This window comes from Rattus norvegicus, chromosome 5 (assembly GCF_021556685.1).
Source record: "Rattus norvegicus strain SHRSP/BbbUtx chromosome 5, alternate assembly SHRSP_T2T, whole genome shotgun sequence".
Taxonomy (NCBI): domain Eukaryota; kingdom Metazoa; phylum Chordata; class Mammalia; order Rodentia; family Muridae; genus Rattus; species Rattus norvegicus.
In genome coordinates, this window is record NC_141538.1 from 128,265,780 (window position 1) to 128,288,393 (window position 22,614).

At 52.9% G+C, this 22,614-nt stretch overlaps 1 protein-coding gene across 8 annotated transcripts in view; it reads left to right on the forward strand.

Annotated features, from left to right (window-relative positions):
* Glis1 (GLIS family zinc finger 1) overlaps positions 1-22,614 on the forward strand; it is a 191,816-nt gene that overhangs the window by 157,896 nt on the left and 11,306 nt on the right. For 5 of the 8 annotated variants that reach the window (XM_087548599.1, NM_001106703.2, XM_087548597.1 and 2 more), the window contains 3 exons: positions 13,730-13,891; positions 18,337-18,447; positions 21,619-21,751. In XM_087548599.1, the coding sequence (XP_087404725.1) occupies positions 13,730-13,891; positions 18,337-18,447; positions 21,619-21,751 (406 nt within the window). The remainder of the gene's footprint in view (positions 1-13,729; positions 13,892-18,336; positions 18,448-21,618; positions 21,752-22,614) is intronic. The other 3 variants (XM_087548601.1, XM_087548598.1, XM_087548604.1) reach the window with 1 other exon arrangement.

The following is a 22,614-nucleotide window of genomic DNA, read 5'->3' on the forward strand; positions in this document are numbered from 1 at the left end:
CCTAAGTCGTGGCCTCACCATTCTGCAGGTCCCTGCTCAAAGCTCTGCTGGTGGGGAAGTTCTTGGGGTGCTTAGTGTGCTGTGGGAGCTTTTGCCAAGTCAGACTGGATAGTGGGAGGGGAGCAGGCTCACAGACGGTGACTGACTACGGTGTCCTGCCTCAGAAGAACCAATGCTGTAAAGGAGTAGAATCCAAGGCCAGTGTGCCATCTAGCACTGTGACCATGACAGGAGGGAAAGCCCTGACAGCATCCATGACTGCCTCTACTACCTGTCACCTTATCCAGCTGGATGCTGTTGTTGGAGGAGGGAGAACCTGGGACCAGCAGTCTGAGCCCAGGGCTGGAAGGTTGGAGATGAGGTCAAGCCACCATAACCAATCTAACACTCGGTCTGGAGCCTCTTTGTTGTTTGTATCTGCAGCACCCCCACCCCCACTCCACACCTCAGACCGTCTGTGATTAGAGCCTTCTCCTTCCCCAGCAATGGGATATGGGACAAGGAGGCTGACTCTGATGGAGTGGTTTCCTTGCCATCTGCAGACCGTCAGGAACATCTACAGGATACCTGGTCCGTTGCCTGGTCACGACCAGGATTGCACCGTGTCTGACCTCTTCCTGAAGCAGTAGAAATAAGCACAGAGTCTGTGCTGAGTCTGAGGCAGTGATGGAGGGAGGAACATGGCCAGGAAGCCTAGGGAAATCAAGGGGTGGGGGCTTCTGAAAGGGATGGTGATGCGCTGGAGTGGCCAGGTGACGGGCATTCTGAGAGGATGGTACTGGGAGGAAGCACATGAGTACCGGCTGCGTGGAGCAGACCACCCTTTACTGCTCCTGACACTCTGATCTTGTTTTAGTCCTTACACTAAATCTATTGCAGAGAGGGTCATGTGACCTCTACTGCAGGATAGGGCACAGGTGACATGCTCAAATCCTGAGCCAGCAAGAGTCAGAGGTAGGACTTGAACTTATCTCCTGATCCATGGTCCAGGCCCTACCCAGGTGCCTCAGGGTGATACAGTGTTTGAGGCTGTGGTGATGGGTGTTGAGGGTGCCTTTGCCCCTTCCCAGGGCTCTGCACCTCACTGTACTTCTGGGGCTATGGTATAGCCATCGCCCTCCTCGTCTGTCACCACCGTTTAATTAAACCTGTCACTCTGTCTCCCTGATATCTCTGTCATCACTGGCCAGCATGTGTGACACAAGATCTCAGTGAGCTCATCCTTGTGAGTAGGCATCCGTGACCTTCATTCAGTTCATCCAGGGAGTAACCTACAAGTCCCCAATATACGCAGCACCATGGGCTTGATTCCAAGTCATTTGCCCACCACTTCCCTACTCGTCAGCTCCTCCCAGACGTCACCACACTGTCCGCATGTCTTTATGAGGAAAACTTAGTGGAAGACCCTGTGGCCCTGTCACGTAGAGTGAGTGTCCCATCCAGACACGACTCAGATATCCCTGCTGACACGAGGAGAGTAGGCACGTCCTGTAACCCAAGGTTACCTGCTGAACTGAGAGACAGGCCTAGAATTACAAACTCAGACAATCCACAAAGGACCGCACCGACCACTAACTTTTTACAATAGAGCGTAGTGTGACATGGGACACAGTGACGATAATGTTTGAAGAAAGTAGAGTATAGCAAGGAAAGGGCTCCTGATGGCACACTCTCACTTGACCCCTGTGACCATTGTGGAGGGTTTCCAGGCCTTTGTCTATCACATGACAAATGCACTAAAGGGAGCCACGCTGGACTTGCTTTCCCACAGATAGTGTATCTTAGACATCTAACCACGCACAGTTAGCTGGGGGTGGGGGATGAATGAGTGAATGGATGGGTTAATGGATGCCACCTGGCCCTACTATATGCCACCAGCCAGCCAGACCTGGGAATCACCTAGATTATCTTTCCCATGTCGCCAGGCACCCAGTTCCCTCCAGATACCTGCACCTCACAGCCTTGGAGCTCAAGTTCTATGTCTGTGCTGAGGACTGTGGGTAGTAGTACGTCAGCAGTGTCTGGCACTGTCTCTTCACGAAGCACTGAGCTGCCTCGTCTTTACCACTCTCACGGCGGAGCAGGCGTGCTGACGCCCAGAGTTAGATGGCTCGAACCAGTCACAGCCTTGGAGGGGCACCAGAATCTGCTGAAGCCCGAGTTAGACAGGAGGGCATCGGAATTAGAATCCAGACACAAGTGACTCAGAGATCAATACTTTGTCCAGCAGGATGAACATGTGGGAGCATATTCTGCCTAGGACCACAGGGGTGCATACACTGCCAGATCTAGGGGACAGAGGAAGCCTTGGTAAGCCTTTGGGCTGCTAGGGTGTCCCCACCTGTCACATGAAGACCTTTGAGGTCCAGCTAAACCTGACAGGTTTCCTGGGCTGAGGTAGACTGAGGAGGCTCAGGACTTTATCCCTAAAGGTACCTGCTGTGGCATCCCAATTGCTGCCAACCCTGACACTTGAGGCTATCCCAGGAAACAGTGCTGTGAAAGTGAAGTTAGGCTGTCCCTGTAGGCCAAGAAGCTGGACCAACAAGCCTGCAGGGCGAGCGGCAGGCTATGCTTCTATTCTAAGCCCAAGATGGGTTTTGAACAGTGACAACAGCATCTGGCAGTCTCCGAATCCCTGACCATGGGGTAGATGATGGGCATGAAAGGTGATGACTAGAACAGAATTCAGTAGAATTCAGAATAGCAGCAGGGAAGCCCGAAGGAGAGTGGGCGGGGCATATGGAGGACAGAAGGCCACCCAGTTTGGATCCTGGACTATAGCTCCCTCCTGGATCAGGCCAAAGACTCCACTTTCTATCTCTGGCCCTGTTGTCAGTCTCAGGGTCCTGCCTGGGCCCAAGGGCTAAGCAGCAGTTTCTTTCCTTTGAATTCTGGGTACCCAGGTCACAGCCACTTGAGCGCTCAGTGCAGTGGCATCTTCCCCTTTTTATCCTCCTCAGTGTTTGAAGCCAAAGCTAAATGTTTTAATTTCACATTATTCCTGACATAATGCTAATCAGTTCCAGCCGTCCCCTGAGTCAGGGTAGTGAGGCTCCACACAGCCAGGCATCTGGGCAGCTGGCTTCCCAGAAAGTGCCTCATTTCCCCCGAGCTCAGGAGCATGGTACAGCGAGCGCTTCCCCTCAGGGACTGGCTTATCACATAGACATAGTTCTTTGGTTTTCATAGCTGATACTTCAGTGTGGTGATGGCTGTCTGTTTCTCTCTGGCTTGAGAGAGGGAGCACACACGGGTTGTGGAAAGCCTAGGCCTTGGTGGAGCCCCAGACTGGGCAGACTACACTGCTGGAGATTCGTGGTTTTTACGAGTACTCAATATGGCCGTGACCACATTTTCTGGTGACTTAGTAACTCCTCTTACTCTAGCCATTTCTTTACTGTGGTCAATGTTTCCTCAATCCCTGTAACACTTTGTTTTTGGTTCAGTACATAGTAAGAGCCCTGGTGTTGGATGTCCTTGGAAGCCTCATCTAAGAAAATCAGTACTGTGGCCCTTCCATCTAGGGGAGTTTGGAGATCAGCCAAGCAGGACTGCTTTACTTCATAGTTAAGGCTGCTGAACATGACTGAGGGGTGCCATTGGTACCAGCGATGGTCTTCCTTTTTGTCTGTGTTTCTCCATGTTACTTACATCAGAGTGCATTCTGAAGCCCACGGCTGGGTTATGAGGAGAATGCGTTTAACTTTTAATTTTGCCCCAGCACAAGTATCTGTGCCAGGGAGGCCATCCCCAGAAGCCCACAGAGCAGCACCTAGCAGTCTCCAGCATTCTCTCAGTTCTGGGACATGCAAGCTTGTGTAGAAACAAAGGACCCTCTGTCTCAAACACTGTCACCTGCTAAGCCATGCTGCCCCATTTCTGGTCAAAGTCCACTTGTCCCCTGTCCATCTGATCAAGTCTGCACTGGTTCCAGAAAGTCTGTCTTCCCAATTCCCAACTATAGGGGACAGACTTCCTTGAAACACACAGACACTACCAAAAGGGTAGTCAGGGTAGATAAAGTATTATAAACTCCCCTGGGGTTTGGCCTCCCCACTTGGGAGATCCCTTCTTTGTCCTGGCCAGAGCACTGTTTGTGAGAAGGGAGTTTGGGAGGACTTTGCTCTTTCTCCCTCAAGCTCACCCCTGGATCTAACTTGGGAGACCATCACTGGGCAAGCTGCCTCTCCACTCTACCCTGGAATCTGGCTCTAGAAGAGAAAAGGTCTTCCTTGGGTCACGCTTGCTCCTTGTTTTTATTTAGTCCTTAACGGGTATTCACATACACCAGGAACCATCCCAGGCACTCTTGCGGGTTAATGGCAGAAGTGTCATTTGAATATTAACTACATGACTCATACGTACAGTCTGCAGAGTTCTTTCCACTTGGTCTTGAGCTTGATCCGAAACCAAGAGCTTGCCCCATCCACTCTCCTTTCTGCCGCGTCATCTCCACCATGTCACCTTTAAGTACTTACAGTTCTCTCTGCTCCACACACACCCACTTTACAGATGAGAACTGAGTGAGACCTAGTGGGGAAAGACACTTCCCTGGGGATCTGTCCTAGTGACTGATTTTGTATGGCTGGTTAACAGGATGTCACTATGGACACTGGAGAATAGGCCATAAGCAGAACCACTGACAGCAGATCCCTCTTGACCTGGAGCCATAGAACAGGGGCCTTGACTGGCATGTGGGCCTCCCTGCCTCATCCAGCTTACTGGCTCCTGGAGGAGCTGTGAGATGTGGACCTCCATAGCTGGATACCCTCTCCACCTACCTCCTAGAACCATAGCCTGAGCACACTGAGGCCCAGCCCTAGGTCATTCCCTTGCCATTCGATGCTTCTACTTACCCATCTCAAGGACAGAAACCCACTCTTGCCTCTCCCAGGGTTGCTCTGATGCTGATGGGACCAAGGAAGAGGAGTGCTCAGCACACTGGGGCCCTGGCCACCAGGATGGTTCTCCTCAGCTCATTTCCTCTGTAGGCGGACGTCTGTGGCTGAATGTGCAGGCAATTGCTGCTGCTTTCTCTGTGTCCTTCACTAGATCAAGGGTGCATACAGGGCGCAGGCCCTGGACCCAGGCTATCACAGTTCCTTCAGGCCACCTCTACTGGGCACCCTCCATGAGCCTGAGCACTGGCTCCCATCTGTGTTGCAAGTGTGATGCGAGGCTCCAGGGCCTCAAGCAAGGCACCAAGAAAGTGTGATCCTTGAGAAGGAAGAGTCCACGTCAGCACCAGTGGGAGGAGTTTCAAGGCAGACCAGCAGGAAGGACGCTTAGCAAAGGCCTCAGTATGAGCCACGCCTAAAAGAATCAGAAGGGCTAAAGAGTAAATCAAGGCCATTGTGAGAAGGGGCAGCATGGGTGTAGGCTGAGGGCAATGAGGTATGGACCAAGCTAGAAGAGGGTGGGAGATGGGCACGGGAGGCCAGGAGGAAACCCACTGTCTCGGGGTTTTCACGGGCTCTCTGCCCAATCCAAAGTCAGCCTTACATAGCTACCCTCTGGAAGTTAGGAGTCAGGGTACCCTAGCCTTTTCTTCCTGAAGCTTCTGCACTACACCTTAAAGATACCTGGGTCTAAAGAAAGGGTATACCTGGGAGTACAAGAGTATGTATAGCCTTGGGTGTCTGGGTGCTGGTGTGTCCTTGGGGAAGCCTTTTGTCTCTAGGTGGCATGCCTTTCTTCCAGAGCACATGGACTGGCTACTCTCATTCCACACACGTCAGTGTCTGCGTGTATGGTGTTGCATACAGGCAGTGTGTCAGTGAGTGTCTCTAGAGATGGTAGAATTGGCGTGTTTGTGACGGTTATGGTAGTATCTTCAGCTTGTGTATCTTTGGGTGTGTGTACAAGTTGTGTGTTGTCCTGAATGAGTTGTAGGGTGTCTGTGTGGTGGGAGCGTGTGGAGTATGTGTGCAGGGCTTGTGTATGAGAGCATATCTAGGTCTTGGTGTGTATATATGAGTGTGCTGGTGTCCTAGGTTTGTCTTTGACATACTGCTAGGTTGAGAGGGAAAGAGTCAATTTTGGGGTACATATGTATGTGTGGCTGTGATTCTGGGTCTCTTATCTGGTGGCCTGGTATGCACGTGTCAGATAAAAAGCTATTCCCCTGCCTCCCCTCTCTTGGGGCCTGGCCCCTAGCCAAGCCTCTCTGTATACCCCTGAAAGACAGGCCATCTCGGTCCTTGCTGGCTGACAAACACGTCTCTAGGCCTCCCTCAACTACTAGGAGTAGAAACCCATTTTACTTGTGGAGAAGGCTTTGGGCCCAAGGTGAGCCTGACCCAGAGTGGTCATTGTGGTCCTGGTAGGGAAAGGTTCAGGTACCACATCCTCGGAACCCTCTTCCCAGGACAGGCATGACTCCTCTGTCCCCTCCTCCCTTGCCTTGCTCTGTCCCTGCCACTGCCATAGTCTGCCAGCTTCTCTGGGTGGTTTCAAGGGCTCCTGGAACTTGTGTTAGCCAGAGGAGATTGTCAGACTGGACAGCCTGGGATGAGTCTTCCCCCAGACACAAAGCTCAGCCCAGGGGCGGGGTTGGGGTCCGCCTTAATGAGTTCCAAGACTCTCACCTGCTCTGGGCCTCGGTCTCTACCTTTAATAGAGTCAGGTACTCTGCCTACCCAATGGCCTTGGGGAGACAGTGCTTATGAGTTTGGTCTGCTAACAGGTATGTGACAAATGTGACAGTTGCTACAGGGCAGAGTCACCTATTGCAGGGACAGATGCACCTACTGCATACAACTGCCTACTTATTCTTTGTACCCAAAATTGAACTATGCCCTCCTCCAGAGGCCTCATAGTCTAGAGGCAGAGTCCAGACTAGTGTTCTTCAGCCCCACATCCCCAAGTCTTCTACGCTTGTCTCTTCCCTTGCTGACTTGACCACCGCCCCCCACCCCCCAGAGGACTGGCAAAGCCCGGGGCTCTGGAGAACCCTGTGAAACCCACAAAGGGATCATAGACTGGTACACTTGCCCGGGGCCAGCCAGCCTGAGCCTCTCCCAGGGTGAGGGGTTGAGGAGTGGCCCTCAATTCCCGGATGGCTAGCCTTTAAAGCTGGCCAAACACAGCATTGTTTGACATCTTGGAAAAGAATCTGGCACCGCACATTTCTCCCATCTAAATCATTGTAAAGTAACTTAAAAGTTTGTACAAAAATGAGAAGTTGATCTCTGAATGGCCTGCCAGGCTATTGTAACCCAATATATTTTACCCTTAAACCAGAAATGTGTTTGTTTAGAAGCAAGTCACTGGCAAATGCCAAATCTGGAGGCATTTCCTCCCCTGCCCTGCCGCATGCCCCACCCCCCCAAACCCCTTCTTTATTCTCTGCATCCAGCTTCTTCATTAGGGCATGAGAAACTGGGCCTTCCTTCCTCTTGGGCCATGTGAGCTGCAGGGAGGAAACTTGACATTCATTAGGCACCAACTGTGTGCCAGGTCCTACTCTCAGTATATCAGTGTATCACTTCTCAGAGCTGTTTGTGATGGTCCCATTTAGAAGCAAAAAATGGGGACAGGGATGGGATATGATTTGCCCAAAATCATGGTCCTTGTTCTATGTGAATTTATACATGGCGTCATCCTACACCTTATGTGTGAAACAGAGCCCTTGATTCTTCTCCAGGGGCCAGAGGGAAAGACATCATCACCAGAGCCAACTGTGTCCACCACCCAGAAGGTTCTCCTGCGGGGTCTCAGCCTTACCCATGAGCAAAAAGCTCAGAAGGCAACTTGCTGAGAACCTAACCAGTCCTACAGATTTTAAGCCTACCCCAGGGCCTGAGAGGTCCTGGGCTTTGACTAACCCCCCTCCCCACCCAGAACTGGAAGGGTCTTTGGGCTGGGCCTGGAGGGGAAGATGCTCCCCCTCCCTGGCTCCAGCAATGGCCCCTCTCTGTCTTTCATCTCCTGCCCTCCGTACTGTGAGCTGCACGCAGCAGTAATGGATTGCAGTGGACTTTTTTCAATTAGGCTGATTTTCCCCTGCCTGTTACTATAAAACTCCAGATGGTCTGGGGCTTCACGGTTCCCGGGGTATTTTCCCCCATTATTTTAATCTTCTTTCGTAACGCGCCCCACATGTGGGAACAGGGCCTTTCAAGGCTCGGCACTCTGCGGATCAGCCCTGTGCTCTCCTTTCCACTAGGCTTCCTGGGTTTCCCTTTCTGTAGGGCAGCATCACAGAGAGCAGTCCCAGCCTAGATTTGCTGAGAAAGGGAACCCATGTTGGGCCCAGTTTGAAATCACAGGAATAACAGCCTGGTTTAGGTGGTCTCACATACCCCGAGGCACTGGGCTAAGAGTTTAGGGGTGTGCAGCCATGTCAGTCAGACTCCGGGCCAGTTTTGATTGGCTATGTGAGTGTGGTGACATCACCCTTCTGTCATCTGCAGGGTGAGGCTGGGAAGTCAACTAGCCAGTGGTAGGTGAGATGTGTGAGGGGCATTGCCTTTCCACGCCACTCTCTCTCAGGATGTATTTCAGTGTTGATAGCCACCTATCTTGACATGTTTTGAGACTGTTAGACACCCTACAGAGTTTTCCCCCAATAGTGACCCTGTCTATCCCCATGTGTGAGCCTTTGCTTCAGGCTAGATGAACCGGGAGTATATCTGGTTAGTTGAAACAGCGTGTCTAAATTTACCCACGGAACTGTCTGAAGGCCACTGGTGGCATGGAGACCAAGGCCCACAGGATGCTACATGCATGCTTTGGTTCGCAAACAGCACCCTCCCCATGTGCCCAGGAGATCGCTGGGCTCTGGACAGGTAAAATGAACTCACCTAAGAGCATTCCCTCAGGGTGCATAGAGGATGGACTGGAACCACACTGTACAAGATGCTGGGGCAGAGAGGTGTGCCAGCTGATGACTCTGCCAAGTATCGCCAGGGCCAGATCATACCGGCACGAATGCAGGGTCAAACTGTATAATATAATAAAGTACGAGAGAGCTGACCCCAGTTGTAGCAAGGAGGGGTAAGGACAGACCTTATCTAGATGCTAAGTGCTTGTTCTAGATGCCACATGGGAGCGAACTGGGAAGAGGCAGGCAGCTCTGTGGTACCCAGGGGGGTCAGCTGCAATGGGTAGAGCATGAAGAGGTGTTGGAGAGATGGCTCCTCCATGGGCTGCTGGCAGATTAGATGCTGAGATTAAGGAGAAGGAAACAGGTCTCCTAGCTTAGCACCTGGGTAGAAGGCCGTCTCATCAGCAGAAGCCATGCTGGAGCACCCCAGGGGAGCCTGGTGTCATCATCTGCTGACCCATGGCAGTAACAGTACAAGAGTGTTCTGTAAAGTTGTTCAGGATCAGAAATACCAGAGCTCACTTGCTCCATGTATGTGATCAGAGGCAGCCCCAGCTCCAGTGTCTGCTTTCCCTCTGCGTTCCTGATGCTGGCACCCCAGCGCCCCTGCAGCTCGCACTGCCAGGGCTTGTGCCTGCCCTCCCTGAGATGAATCTTTTGGCACCTCATTTGTTGAAACCTAGGCATCAGGGCTCAGCCTCAGGAAGGCTTTGGTAATCCCCAGCCCTGCAACTGGAAGGACCACACATTCAGCCTTTAGAGCTCTCAGCTGCCTATGTGGGACAGTAAGGCATTTTGTGCCTTTGTTGTTGAAAGGTAGAGTATGGTGAGGGGGTTAGCTAGGTGTGGGCTACAGGGGTGAGGAGTAAGAAAAGGAAAGGGTAGGGGTAAGTGGGAGGACACAGACAGACACATACATGCACACATATATGCACATATGCACGAACAGCTCTATTAGAGATGCAGTAGGCCAGAGATGACCTCAGCCCAACCTCCACTTAACCTGCTCTGGGACCTTAAGTACCATCGACAGGAACAAGATCAGAGCTTGTCATGTGCTATTTCACTTAGGACTAACATCCAGTAAGTTTAGTGCCATTCCCCTAGTTTACAGATAAACTGAGACCCACAGAAGAACTTGCCTGGGATCAGGAAGTGAGCAGCCAACAGTTGCCCAGATAGTCTGTGGCAGAAGCCATGTCTATAATCAGTGTGCTCTGTGCCGCCGAGCCTCAGCCCCTCCCTCATCTGACTAGGCAGAGTCATACATACCTAGAAGGCCATGGGGACAGCATGCTGGGGCAGCACCAGGCCCCTTGAAGCCAGGCACAGGTGTTGATACGATGGTCACTCCCAGCCTCTGCTCTATCTCTGGCCTCATCTGTGCAGTTGTTAGAGATAATTGGGCTTGCAAGGGTGAGCAGGTCTGGATGCTGGTTCTGATGGAAACACGGGTCTGCCAGGATCCGTATGGCACCTTTAACTCAGACCTGTACTAATAAGGCAGCATCCCTTCCCCACCCACTGCTTCCTCTAAGTGTCCTTGGAATGACAGGCTGCTCCCAGAACACAAAAGCTTCCACTGCAGATGCAGTGGGGTTAGAAAGGCTCCCCCTAGGAGGTGATGTCTAAGGGACAGAAGCAAGTATTTGTTAAGGGGAAAAGGAAGGAAAGGCCTTTGAGGCCTCTCGATCATATTAAGAAAAGGCCTTCCGGATGGAGACTCCTGGCAAGTTCTGAGTCATCTCTCCACAGCTGATGTGTGGGCTGTATGGGGTGGGAGAGACATTCGGGGCCGTCCTGGAAGACATTAACATAGATCCTGGATTTCTGGAAAATGTATACATTAAATTGTTCGAGTGGGAAGGGAAGACTTCCCAGGAGAGGTGCAGTCTGAACAAAGGCAGGGATGGGGAAACAGGTGTTCTGAATCCCAGACAGGATCCACAGAGTCCTGGCAGGGAAGGGGTAAACCAATCCCCAGAGTCTGACAGACTCTCACATAATCAGAGAAACCAGTCAGTAAGCAACTGAGTGCCAAAGTGGATACTGAGAAAGTGGATGCTGTTTCTGCCCAGGGGCCTTCATCACATAGGCGTGAACTTGGTGAGCGGGGAGACACTGGCCACTCGCTATTCCATATCCAGAATTTCCTTTTGTTCTGATAAAACAACAGGCCCACAACTAGAAACCCAGGTTGATCCCAGCAGCGGCATGTACAGTGACCCACTTGGCATCTAAGGGGCCATTGTCTCTGACACTTGTCCTCGCAGCTATACAGGAAGTTCTGCCGTGGCCTCTGCTCTTGACGGACCTCAGTGGCCCTCTGTAACTGCAGCGACTCCTTCTCTCTGCCTCTTCTCCAAGTCTTACTTGCTTCTAGCAGCCAAAGGTGGCTTCTTCATGCATACTTGGCACTGTCCCCATTTCCCCCTGCTCCCTCTGATTCTCATAATTCATATATGACCCTGTCCCCCTAATTCCCAGAGGGTGTGTTTGGCCCTGCCCACACACACCCCTAATTTCCAGAGTATACATCTGATCAGCCCTGCCATGATCTCCACTTTCCCTGGTGTGAATTATAAACTTGTCTGCCTGTCATCTGAGCTGCAGGGCAGCCTGACTCTGATTCCCTACATGAACCTCCCCCAGCATTCCCTAGGGCATAACTTACATAAGTGCAGAGGGGCTCTACAATAGACCTATGCCCTTTGCATGTGCTGGAGCCTCAGTCTATCCTTTGTGTCCCACTGTCCTGTCAGCCCATCGTAGAGTGGGCTATGCCACCATGGTAATGGGTTCCCAGGAGCATCGGTGGGGTGACTGAAGACATGGGTGCTGGTATGACCAGGTGCTATGTCTTCCACACCCCTTCCCATCTCTCCATGCTTGGGACGGTCCTTACTCACTCCGAGACATCTCATGTCTGATTCCCAGGCTGGCTGAAGGGACCAGTCTGTGCTGCCATGGCCTACAGCTCTCTTGCTCTGACTGTTTGGCTCTGAAGCTTTCTGATGACATGTGTATCTCCTATGTGTCCTTGTCCTTCTAGAGGGCAGTACCCATGTCTGAGTTCCCTTGACAACCTGGTTAAGCCAGCCTAGGCTGGAGCTGCTCCATCCAAATGAATGTTCCCAATCATTTGGGATTACCAGACATACAGAGCCTCCTTAGATTAAGTGCCTACCCCTAAAGGGACAAGAACACAAGCCGCAGGATCTTAACTCTGCCCCTAAACCTTTCCAGACACGCCCTGAACTTACTAACAGGTACTGCACCTTTAAAGTCGGCAAAGACATTAAAGACTAAATGGCAGTTCAGGGGAGAGGGAGAGAACAGAACCTTCAGCACCTTCCCTTGAGGGGGGAGTCTAGAGCGGGGACATAAAGGGTTGTTTTGGAGCCCTAGCCCTTGGGAAACATGAACATTTTTGTCCCCAGCGGGTTGCTGTAGCACAGGGAAACCTAGTGCAGAGGGCTGGAGTCACATAGATTCTATCCTGGGTTGGGTGCTCACAGCTGGACTTGCAGGAGAAAGCCATCCCTCCATCCCTTTGTCCTCAGCAGTCACTGGAAGTCAGCAAGCATAGTCACCTACCTAGGCTTTGACCTCACATTTGGCCTGTAGCTTGTCTTTGCTGTGTCGTGTGACTGTGGTTGGGCAGGTCACTTCACTCTACCAATGTTTCTGAGACAAGGACATTGATGTCACATGCTTCAGCGGTTTGTTACTAAACACGCATGCTACCTGGAGCAGCAGGTTCCAGCCACTGTGGCCTCTACCCCACCCTGAAATACACCTAGCTGGAAGGCCAGCTGCATGGGCAGATAGTAGGTGACACCACACCAAAGGCTGGAGTCTGCTGCTTCACTCACTCACCCAGCCAGCCAGCCTCTGAGTTGGACTTTGAAGGCTGAGCCGGGGGTAGGTGGATGATCAGGAGAGACGACCTTCCTTGTTGAAGGACAGGCACGAACGAAAGCTGAAAACTGCCTTCTGCTAGAGGAGGCCAGGCAGAGAGGCAGGCAGGTGGGAGAATGCCACAGGAACAGAACGCTAGGTGGCAGGCAGGTCTGTGAGGAGGGAGCCACTGGGTTCTGTTGGTATGCGGGGGCTCCAGGGTAGCTGTGTGGAGACCAGGGCAGGAGGTAGGGAGGATGTGCATAAGTCAGAGGGTATGGAAGAGAGGTCCAAGCTCAGTGGAGGCTGCGGGGACACACAGTTGAGGCCATGGAGAATGGACAGGGTGGGCAGAGGCCCATACTCTTCTTCCTGTCTTCGCTGTGACTCATTTCTTCACACACACACTGCTAGGAACCTAACAGCCGTACTGTGTTGGGTGGCTACTACAGGTCCAGTACCTGGCAAGCAACCTGCTGGAAGGTGGGCATAGGACAGCAGCTAAATGACATGTGACCCAGTGACCCTTCAGTGTCCATATGTGACTGTCTTACAACAACTATTAAGGATGGTGCCCTATGTCATTCACTGCCATCTTTGTATCGTCCCTGATGGATAGCCATAGCCTCACCTTAGGAGAGGAGCAGATACATTGAAGGCTCAGGGCACCCCAAAGCTGCTCAGGAATAAAGCCCTTCCAGTCCAGGCTGGGCTCCCACATTCTGGGGTTCTATGCTCGGACATGGTCTGCCTTGCAGTCGCTAACTTGGGATGCACAACTGGCACATGTGTAGTTGTTACCCCCACGGTCAAAAGCAGCAAGGTCATCTTGTCCCGCCCTAGCAGACTCTAAGCCTGGCCACTCTCTCAGGGCATTGTTCCCAGAGGCTTAGGGAGGGCAGCGGGTAGTTTGGCCTGGGCCAGGTATGCATAGGGGTGCTGTTTCTAGGTGGGTGGGCCCTCAGGGCTGAGGGCACCCCTCATCAGCCTCTCCTGCAGTTCGAAGGCTGCAGTAAAGCCTTTTCCCGTCTGGAGAACCTGAAGATCCACCTGAGGAGCCACACAGGCGAGAAACCATACCTGTGCCAGCACCCAGGCTGCCAGAAGGCCTTCAGCAACTCCAGTGACCGTGCCAAGCACCAACGCACCCACCTCGACACGGTAGGTAGGCCTGAATGTGGAGGCCGGGGTGGAACAGGGCTACACACAGACCCCAGCCTCCAGGCTGAGTCTCTGCCTAGAGCTGCAGGCTCTGTCACACAGGGCAGGTAACTCTGGGCAGGAGTGGGAGGGGTGTGTTCTTTGTATTGTAGTATGATTAGTAGACTTCCTTTCCACTAAGTAGATTTTTTTTCCCATCGTCTTCCAGTGGTAGCAGACACAAACAACTTGGGTATTGCCACATGTCCTCAGTGAGGATGTAGGATGGTCAGACGAACTTAACAAGGGCCTCCAGATGAGATTACCCTACTTGGCCCACAGGTATCAGCGCAGGCCCCAGGGTCTTATGGGAAAGTGGATGCTCTCACTCCCACATACTTTCTTTGGCAGGCCAGCTCTATCTGCATCCTGAGCAGGCCACTTCCTGCTCTTCCCACTCCTCACTTGGGGACAATACATAGGCTCTCTAAGGCTATCTTTCTCCCCTAAGGAGCTGTAGTTGATGATGTGCAGGATCCAGCATCTTGCCACAGCAGTGCTATGTCTCTTGCCACCTTCCTGCCCTGCTTATATTCCAGAGACCCACAGCTCTGTCCCAGGTCCCTCCACACGTCCCCTGCGCAAATAAGGGCACCAGCAGTTAACACAGCACTTTCAGGATGCCCCTATACTGCTACCAAGGTCCCTGACCCATGTGACACAGGAGGGAAGTGGGCTTGGGGGTCCTATGCGTGCCCACGATTGCATGGCTGACCCTGGCAGGGGTGACAGACTCCGTCTGCATGCCGGTCTCACAGGGAATGTGTCGTGTATCTTGGGAGGATCCCAACCCTGTGTGCAGGACAAGGCTGGAGTCTGCTGGAAGAACCCATGTTTGGACTTCAGAGCAATTCTCTGCTGTGCTGCCTATGTTGGTGGAGCTGGGATGGGGCTAGGCTCCATTTGATAGATAAACCTATCCCATCCAACACACAGACGAAGGAATGGGGGCCCGAGAGGCTAACTGACCTCTTTGTGCAACTCGGAAGCCATAAAACAGTAAAGGTCAAACCTGAGAAGACACGCAGCCCTCCAGTCCCAGCCCTGTACCTTACAGCTAGGAACCAAGATTCAGAAAAGTCAGCGGAAAGATCACAAGGGAACTTTGGAGCCAGGCCAGACCCTGGACTGGGCCCCTTCTCTCTTCCAGCCCTAAAGTGTCACACACCTGCCCCAGTTCAGGCGAAGCTGAGACCCAAGCCAGATCATTTCTGTGTCAGTGACAGGCAGGGGGCAGAGCCAGATGCACCGGTGTCTGACTCCAAGCCCAGGGCTCTTTACTGAAAAAGCTTGAATGGCTGTATCTAAGCCGAAGGGGCAGATTGGCAAGTAGTCCTTGTCTCCAACGCCAACTCAACTTCCCTCCTCTTAGAGACCTCACTGTCAGTGGCTGGGACTGGAAGTGAGCTGTGTTCTTCCAAGCCTCTCTCTTTGGTCACCTCAGCCTTGGGGTCCTTGGCACTTGCTCTTGAGAGATGCAGCTCATATGGCAACACCCCCAGATTTGCCTTGAAGCCACAAGGCATCCAACATGGCGCATCCCCATGGCCTGTCTAGTTTCTGGTTCCTTCCTCACCCCTGCCCGTACTGTATTTCCCAGCCCGTTTGATGAGTGAGCATAGCCCCTGAGGCCTAGGCCAGGTCAGGTTCGCACAAGCCCACTGGGTTACCCCCAGGCCACTCACACCCTGCTCTCTGCCTAGACAGCATGGGCAGCTCCTTGTTGCTAGGCTATGTCCTAGCCCTTACCCCTCAAGTCAGCAGCAGGTCAGGCTCATACACAGGACCTCTCATAGAGACCCAGCCTCAGTCCCAGCTATCCCTGGCATCAGAGAGTACAGGACCCATGGCAGGAAGGCAGTTCTGTGAGCAGACCAGAGAAGGCGGGCTGCGGCTCTGATTTTGGCTCTGCCACCTGTCACAAAGCTCGGATGAGAACCCCCCATTACCTCCTGTACCCCAGTTTTCTCAGTGGTAAGAGGTCTGCCTCTTGAGAATAGAGGGTATAGCTGAGTTGACTGATTAGAGGCCTGCATTGCAAACCAAGCAGCCCTTTCTTTCCCAGTCTGTTACATCAGCCAAATCCTCCCACACCAGTGTGGGCTTGACCCTGGCAGCCACTGTTCCAGTGTGGGCCTCAGTTTCCCCATCAACAGGATGCGACCTCTATTCGATTGAACTTTTCGGAGGTTCTGAGAGAAGGAAGTCCCCTAACATAGAAGGGCACACACCTGCTGGCTTTGACATCTTCTGTAGAACTGGGGCATTTCTCATGAGTGGGTGTGGGACTCAGAGGGTACCATGAGTGGCTGGTGCTTGGCAGTGCTATGCCTAGGAAGCCTTCAGAGACAGAACTGTCTCCCATGTCCAGCTCATAGAGCTCTGTACAGATAAGGAAAAGTAGCCTTGTCGACAGGAATAACACAAGCCCAGTCCTGGGGCTTGTATGGGGATTCCGGGCCTAGGGTTTGACTGGTAGCTTGGGATAGCCACAGGGTTTCCTGAGGGCTCAAGGGAGCTGCTGGGCCTGAGGAATGTTCAATACACGTCAAGCCCTGGAAAAACAAACACAAAGATGGGCCTTGCTGCCCTGTTTCCAAGCGAGTGTGCCTGCCACACAGGGCTGTTTGTTTCCTTTTTGACCAAAGCGTATGGATTGTATCAGCGTTCTCAAGGGACAAGGCCTGGGGCCAGACAGCTCAGGGGCAGGGCAGGGCTCATGGGAGAGCATCCTGGGGCCCCTTAGAGAGAACGCATGTGTGTGAGAGTGTGTGAGTGAGTGAGTGAGTGAGTGAGTGTGTGTGTGTGTGTGTGTGTGTGTGTGTGTGTGTGTGTGAGAGAGAGAGAGAGAGAGAGAGAGAGAGAGAGAGTGTGTGTGTGAGGATGGAGGTTGGGTCTCATGTGAGGGGCTGTGTGAGTGTGTGGGACTCGCATGTTGAAGCAGGTGGTGGGCAGTCCCAGTCAGGCCTCCCTCTCCCTCCCCTGCCTTCCTCTTGGCTTAGTCAGCTTCTCACCACTGTCTCTCTCTTTTTGTTGTTCTCCATTCTTTAACCTGGCAATCTTCGTGGCAGCTCCAAGGTATGGTTACAGTCATCTCTTTCTGTTTCTCCCCACCTGAACAGTGGGCACCTCTCTGAGCTTCCCTGTCTCTGATAGGGGCAGAATTGCCTTGAGGCTTATAGGTAGCTCCCCTTGGTGTCTCTGACTGGACATGACAATCCCTGGGGCTTCTCTAAGAGGTACCATTTCCTAAACACACAGGCCCATGCTACACACACACACACACACACACACACACACACACACACACACACAACTTCCATCCTCTGCAGTTCCAGGAGGCAGTCCTGAGGGCTATGAAACACTCAGCGTGCTTCAAATAAAAAGCCCTGTGAACTTCATGCCTCAGTAGCATCTGAGAGCCCCAAGTACTGAAAACCCCTGAGCTGTGAGATGTATGTAGGGCCGTGAGTTGCCCTTCACTGGTCTTCTGGAACCTGGGCAGGATTAGATGGGTTCCTCACTGGTAGCACAGAGGGACAGCATGGCCTGCGGGAATCTCAGGTCAATCCAGAAGACAGGATCTAAGCAAAGGTAAAGAGGAGGTGACATGGGTTGGGTGGGGTAGGAGGACCATTGTGGGATACGAATGGGGACAATAGGAGGGGACCCCAGTCAGTGCCAGGAACCGACCCAGATCCTATCAGGGGTCCATGGAGGGTTGCACAGAGGCAGGACCATGGCTGCACTGTGGCAAGAGCTCTGGGACTTTGCATGGAAGGAGACTAGGATCTTGGGGGCAGGGGAGAACCTGGGGCAGGAGTCTAAACAGAAGCCAAGGGCTGGCTTGGAGTCTCCTGCTGGCCTTCCAGGGCAGTGGGATGGTCATAGGAAACCAGTCTGGCCCATGCCCATGCAGACAGCATGGCCTTAGGGCCCCCCAGCTTATGCTCCTTGAGGTCAACTCCCCCACCCCTAGTTATTGGAAGGGAGACCTTGCTTGCTGTGGCCCATAGTACCACTTGGACCTGCCTAACAGCAGCCATTTAGGCTGGCCCTGGGACATGCCATCTTCCTCTCTTCATTCTCCTGCCCAGGACAACCTCTTGTGTACCCCTGTCCACGTACTGCTTCTGTGAAGCTAAGCTATGACAGCATTCTTGTCACAGCCAGTGTGAGCTAGAAAGACCCATAGGGTTCAGTCAGTCCCCCTTTGCACACAGGAAACAACTGGCCCATACGCTCGACATGGTGGCAGAATGGGGACAGCTCACCTCTCCTCCCCCAGACTAGGTTATCTGTAGCCTTCAGACTGCAGCCTGCCCCTTACCTACTCACCCTTCCCATGGCAGGTCACCTTCAACAGTGGCCTCTTACCTTTCCCTCATTTCCCTCTGATGTTACAGAAGCCATATGCTTGTCAGATCCCTGGCTGCTCCAAGCGCTACACGGACCCCAGCTCCCTCCGCAAGCACGTGAAGGCCCACTCAGCCAAAGAGCAACAGGTGCGTAAGAAGGTAGGTGGCCACAAGCCCAGTCCCATCTCTGCAGAAACCTCTAATCCCAGCCACTTGTCCAGCATCAGACCAAGTACCCCATGTCAGTGTGTCTCTACACACATGTAAATGCCCACTGCCCTTCCATCTGCCCATGTCTGCCTCCCGCCCAGTATACCCTGCCCCTATCACCCCAAGTTGATAGACATTTGCCCACTAACAGACTGGCATCCTTAGCCATGGCACTGATACCCAGCTGTGGGCTAGGCATCGCAGGTCTAAAACAAAAGACATGGTACCCATTTCCAGCGATGTGAGGCAGATCAGAGGAGGCTCCTTGCCTCATATTAATGACAGCAGGGAGGTCATCTCTGGCACAGATAAAGGGCCTTGGCCCATCTGCATGAGAACAGAAAGGTCCCAGGAAAAAGGACCAGGAACCATGAAGAGTTAGGGGTGTGACCTCTGGTTCCATCTGCTGAGTCTGTCATGGCTCGCTTGGTGGCCCTTATGCCTCTGAGTCTCCTGTTCCTCAGTTGCTGGCTGGGCCATGGGTGCTGGTAAAGGCTGAGTGACAGGACACAAACATACAGGGGGTGGGCATTGAGTCAGGTAAGAAGTGTGTGCCCAGGGCACAGATTCACAAACATACAAGGGGTGGGTATTGAGTCAGGTAAGAAGTGTGTGCCTGGAATGACCACAGCACATGCAGAGCCAGTGTACTCTGTACATAGATGGGCAGTCCCACATGCTGGAAGCCATGCCTAAGATTTGAGCTGTGTCCTGAGGACATTCAATGACATCTTGAGAGCTCTCTGCACTGGGAGCAAGGGAAAGAGTGGAAATGCCCCAGGATAAAATGATGGAGACCTGGGCAGGGGCTGGGGGGGCATTAGGACCCCAGGGGACACATTGATGGAAGAGAGGATGTTTTGCATGAGAAAGCCAGCGATAAGGTGCTGGGGCCTCCAGGTCATTAAGCCAGGAACAGACCAGTACCTCAGAGCAGCAGCAAAGCAAAGCATCCTGACCTGTGGCTCTCAGTCTCTGAGGGCCATGGGAGTAGGGTTTCCTTAGATATCAGAGGATGTGAGAGTGAAGGGACAGGCAGGAGCCCCCTGGGACCACCAACAAGGTGGAAAGACACAAGACGGGCAAGCCCATTCGCTTGCTTACTCGATGCGAGCAGTGAGCTCAGACACTGCAGTAAATAAAACAGCAAAACCATATACAGACTGGGGGAGCAGATGGCTTCCGTCCCATGAATGGGCAGATGGAGACGGTACTGCATACACACCAACCCCATGATGGAGATGGATAGGACGGCAGGGTCATGGGTCTCCGTCCTAGAGGCACTGGGGGACCCATCTGATAGAGCAGAGGAGAGTGGAGTCAGTGCATGCAGCTTACTGGTGCGAATGTCACCACATCCTTAATTCTGAGACCTGGGCTGGGGGCTGGGGAGCATCAAGATCCCAGGGGACACATCAATGGATGACAAGCTGCTAACCCAGTGGCTCATCTCAGTGTATGTGCCGTAGCTGTCATCCTGCAAGTGATCCCTTGCTTATGTCCATTTCAGATACGTGGGAACTGAGTCTCAAAGCGTTAATGATGTATCCCAGTCATGCAGCCCAGGACAGACAGCTGGAGTGCTAGATCCTGACACTGCCCTCGGCATAGGGGCCTCAAGGCAGCAAGGGATGGTTCAGGCTTCCGTAGGCTGGAACTAGGTGCCAAGGAGGCTGCTGTCCCCAGCACACTGGTGCCTAAGGCCCAGAATCCTGCCCTGGTTTTCCCAAGCCCGTGCTTGGCTCACATTGAACCCCCAGGGACCAGGGCTACAGATCTGCAAACTTCCCAACAATAAGCATCCATTAGAGCCATCGGGGGTGATGGATCTTTCTGGGTAAGGCGACCCTTGTATTATGACAAGCCCTTGGCAGCCCTGCTGCATTTTGGAGAGAATTAGAAATGCTTTTCTTCCTTAATTCCCCTCTCCTGCTGTTCCTAATCCAATCGACATTGCGGTCTGCAAGAACATGCCTTGGCCCTCTTTTGCCAGAAACTTCATTTACATGGAAAACAGCTGCTGGGTCAGGCTCTGAGAGCCCGGTGCGAGACTGGCATGCCTTCTCCACCTGGGAAGGTGGCAAGCCCCTCGGGCCTGAATCTCAGCTGCCCAAGAACACGGGCAAAGCTCTGGGCTCCTCAGCACCTGTTTTGACCTGGTACAGTGAGCATTTGCACAGAGCCTTGGCTCTTGACTGCTAAGCTTTGGGATTCCCCTAGAAAAGGTTCATCTCCCATGCAGATGCCTGTCCCTTTGTCACCCCATGTCTTGAGAGCCCCACCCTGTCTGTTTTATCTCTACCTGGAGAAGTATGTTTGCTCCAAGGTGTCCTTAACCAGATCATTCCAGCCAAGCTTCACTGCTAGCCAGACAGCTCTGGTCCACACAGCAATCCACTGGGCCACTACTGTGACCTGGAGGGAGTCATGCAGCTGGAGCCTAGCCAACCCTACCCACAGTGCTTCACAAATCACCTTCTTGGCATCACATTACTGCCAGCCATGGCTGCAATAGTACAGTCAGTCACTGCTCCAGAATACAGGACCCAGAGCAGTTATTTATCCACTGACATACGGGAAATAAGAGGTGGCATGGAGCTGGGGACCAGCCCTGGACTCTTTCCATTGTCCCTCATAGTGACAGGGAGGATGGATGGAGAGAGGGGAGAAGGGATGGTTGCTAAGCAACACCACTCCTACCACCACAGGCTACCCTGATGGGAGCTGCAAACGCCCATTAGTTGCACTTGACCATCCCTCTCAGGTCACACCTCTAAAGCTGATCCCTCAGGTACCATGAGGAGACCCTTCCCAAGGGACATAGGACCCCAACTCGAGCCTGAGAGGCTCCCCTCCCTTCTAACCTGACTCAGTGGGCTAAAGGTATGCCCACCTTTCTGACATGGCTTCTCCTAGGAACAGCCTTTAGTAAAATCCTTGCACATCAAATCCCGTGCTGGCGTCTCCTTGGAATTCCTTACGGTGTCCACTAGCCCGCTTTCCTGATGAGGAAACAAATACAGCAAAGAAGTTCCTGCCTTTCCCACCTTGTCCCCCTGAAGCAAGGGTGACTGTGGGCAGGTGGCCTGACACTCACACTTCCTCACTCTTGCTCCCCAGCTGCACACAGGTGCCGATCCAGAGGCTGCCGTTCTGTCAGAGTGTCTGGCACTGCAGCAGCTCCAAGCATCCACACCTTTGCCAGCCAGCAGAGGGAAGGGCAGCCAAACCCTGAGCCAGGAGCTACTCCCAGGTATGTTCACATGACACAGGGCCAGAGCACAGCCAGGGGGGTCTTTCTCAGCCAAGCATCCCTCAGGAGGACCCCGGCATACTGTCGGCCCAAGGGATTATGGGTAAGACTTGTTGCAGAGTGCGTTGTCTCCTGGACTCCACTGCTTCTGCCCCCGCACTTTCAGAATGTCCTCTCACAACTCTTCTAAGTAGGTAGATGCCCATGAGTAACTCACCGTTGCCATAAGATGTCACCCACTCCCCCTTAGTCTGATGGAGACTTCCTGGATGCACTCTGAGCACCTATCTGTCCTCACTGCAGTAAGCCCCTCCCCCATCTTCCTTCACCATCATGACTCTTTTTAAAACGATTTATTTACTATATATAAGCACACTGTAGCTGTCTTCAGACACACCAGAAGAGGGCATCAGATCCCATTACAGATGGTTGTGAGCCACCGTATGGTTGCTGGGATTTGAACTCAGGACTTCTGGAAGAACAGTCAGTGCTCTTAACCACTGAGCCATCTCTCCAGCCCTACCATGATAGCTCTTACCCTGCTCTCAGAACCTTCCATCTTGTCCCCTCCTCCTAGAATTCTTCCTTGGGACTGTCAATTTACCTTCTGTCTCCCCACCAGCCTGTGGCTGGGAACTCCTCTGGAGAAAGCCCGAGTCTGTCTCATCCCAGAGTCAGCAGTACCCAGCTTGGGACACATGCAGAACCAGGCTTGGGGACCTGTGGCCCTGTCTGAAATACTGTGAAGAGAGTCTAGCCCTCTGAGTGTGAGCCAGTTCTTCCTTGTGGTGTGTCTACCTACATCTATTCACAGCGAGGCACTCCAAGAAGCACTGTCTTGCTCAGTGTCCAGCATGACTCCT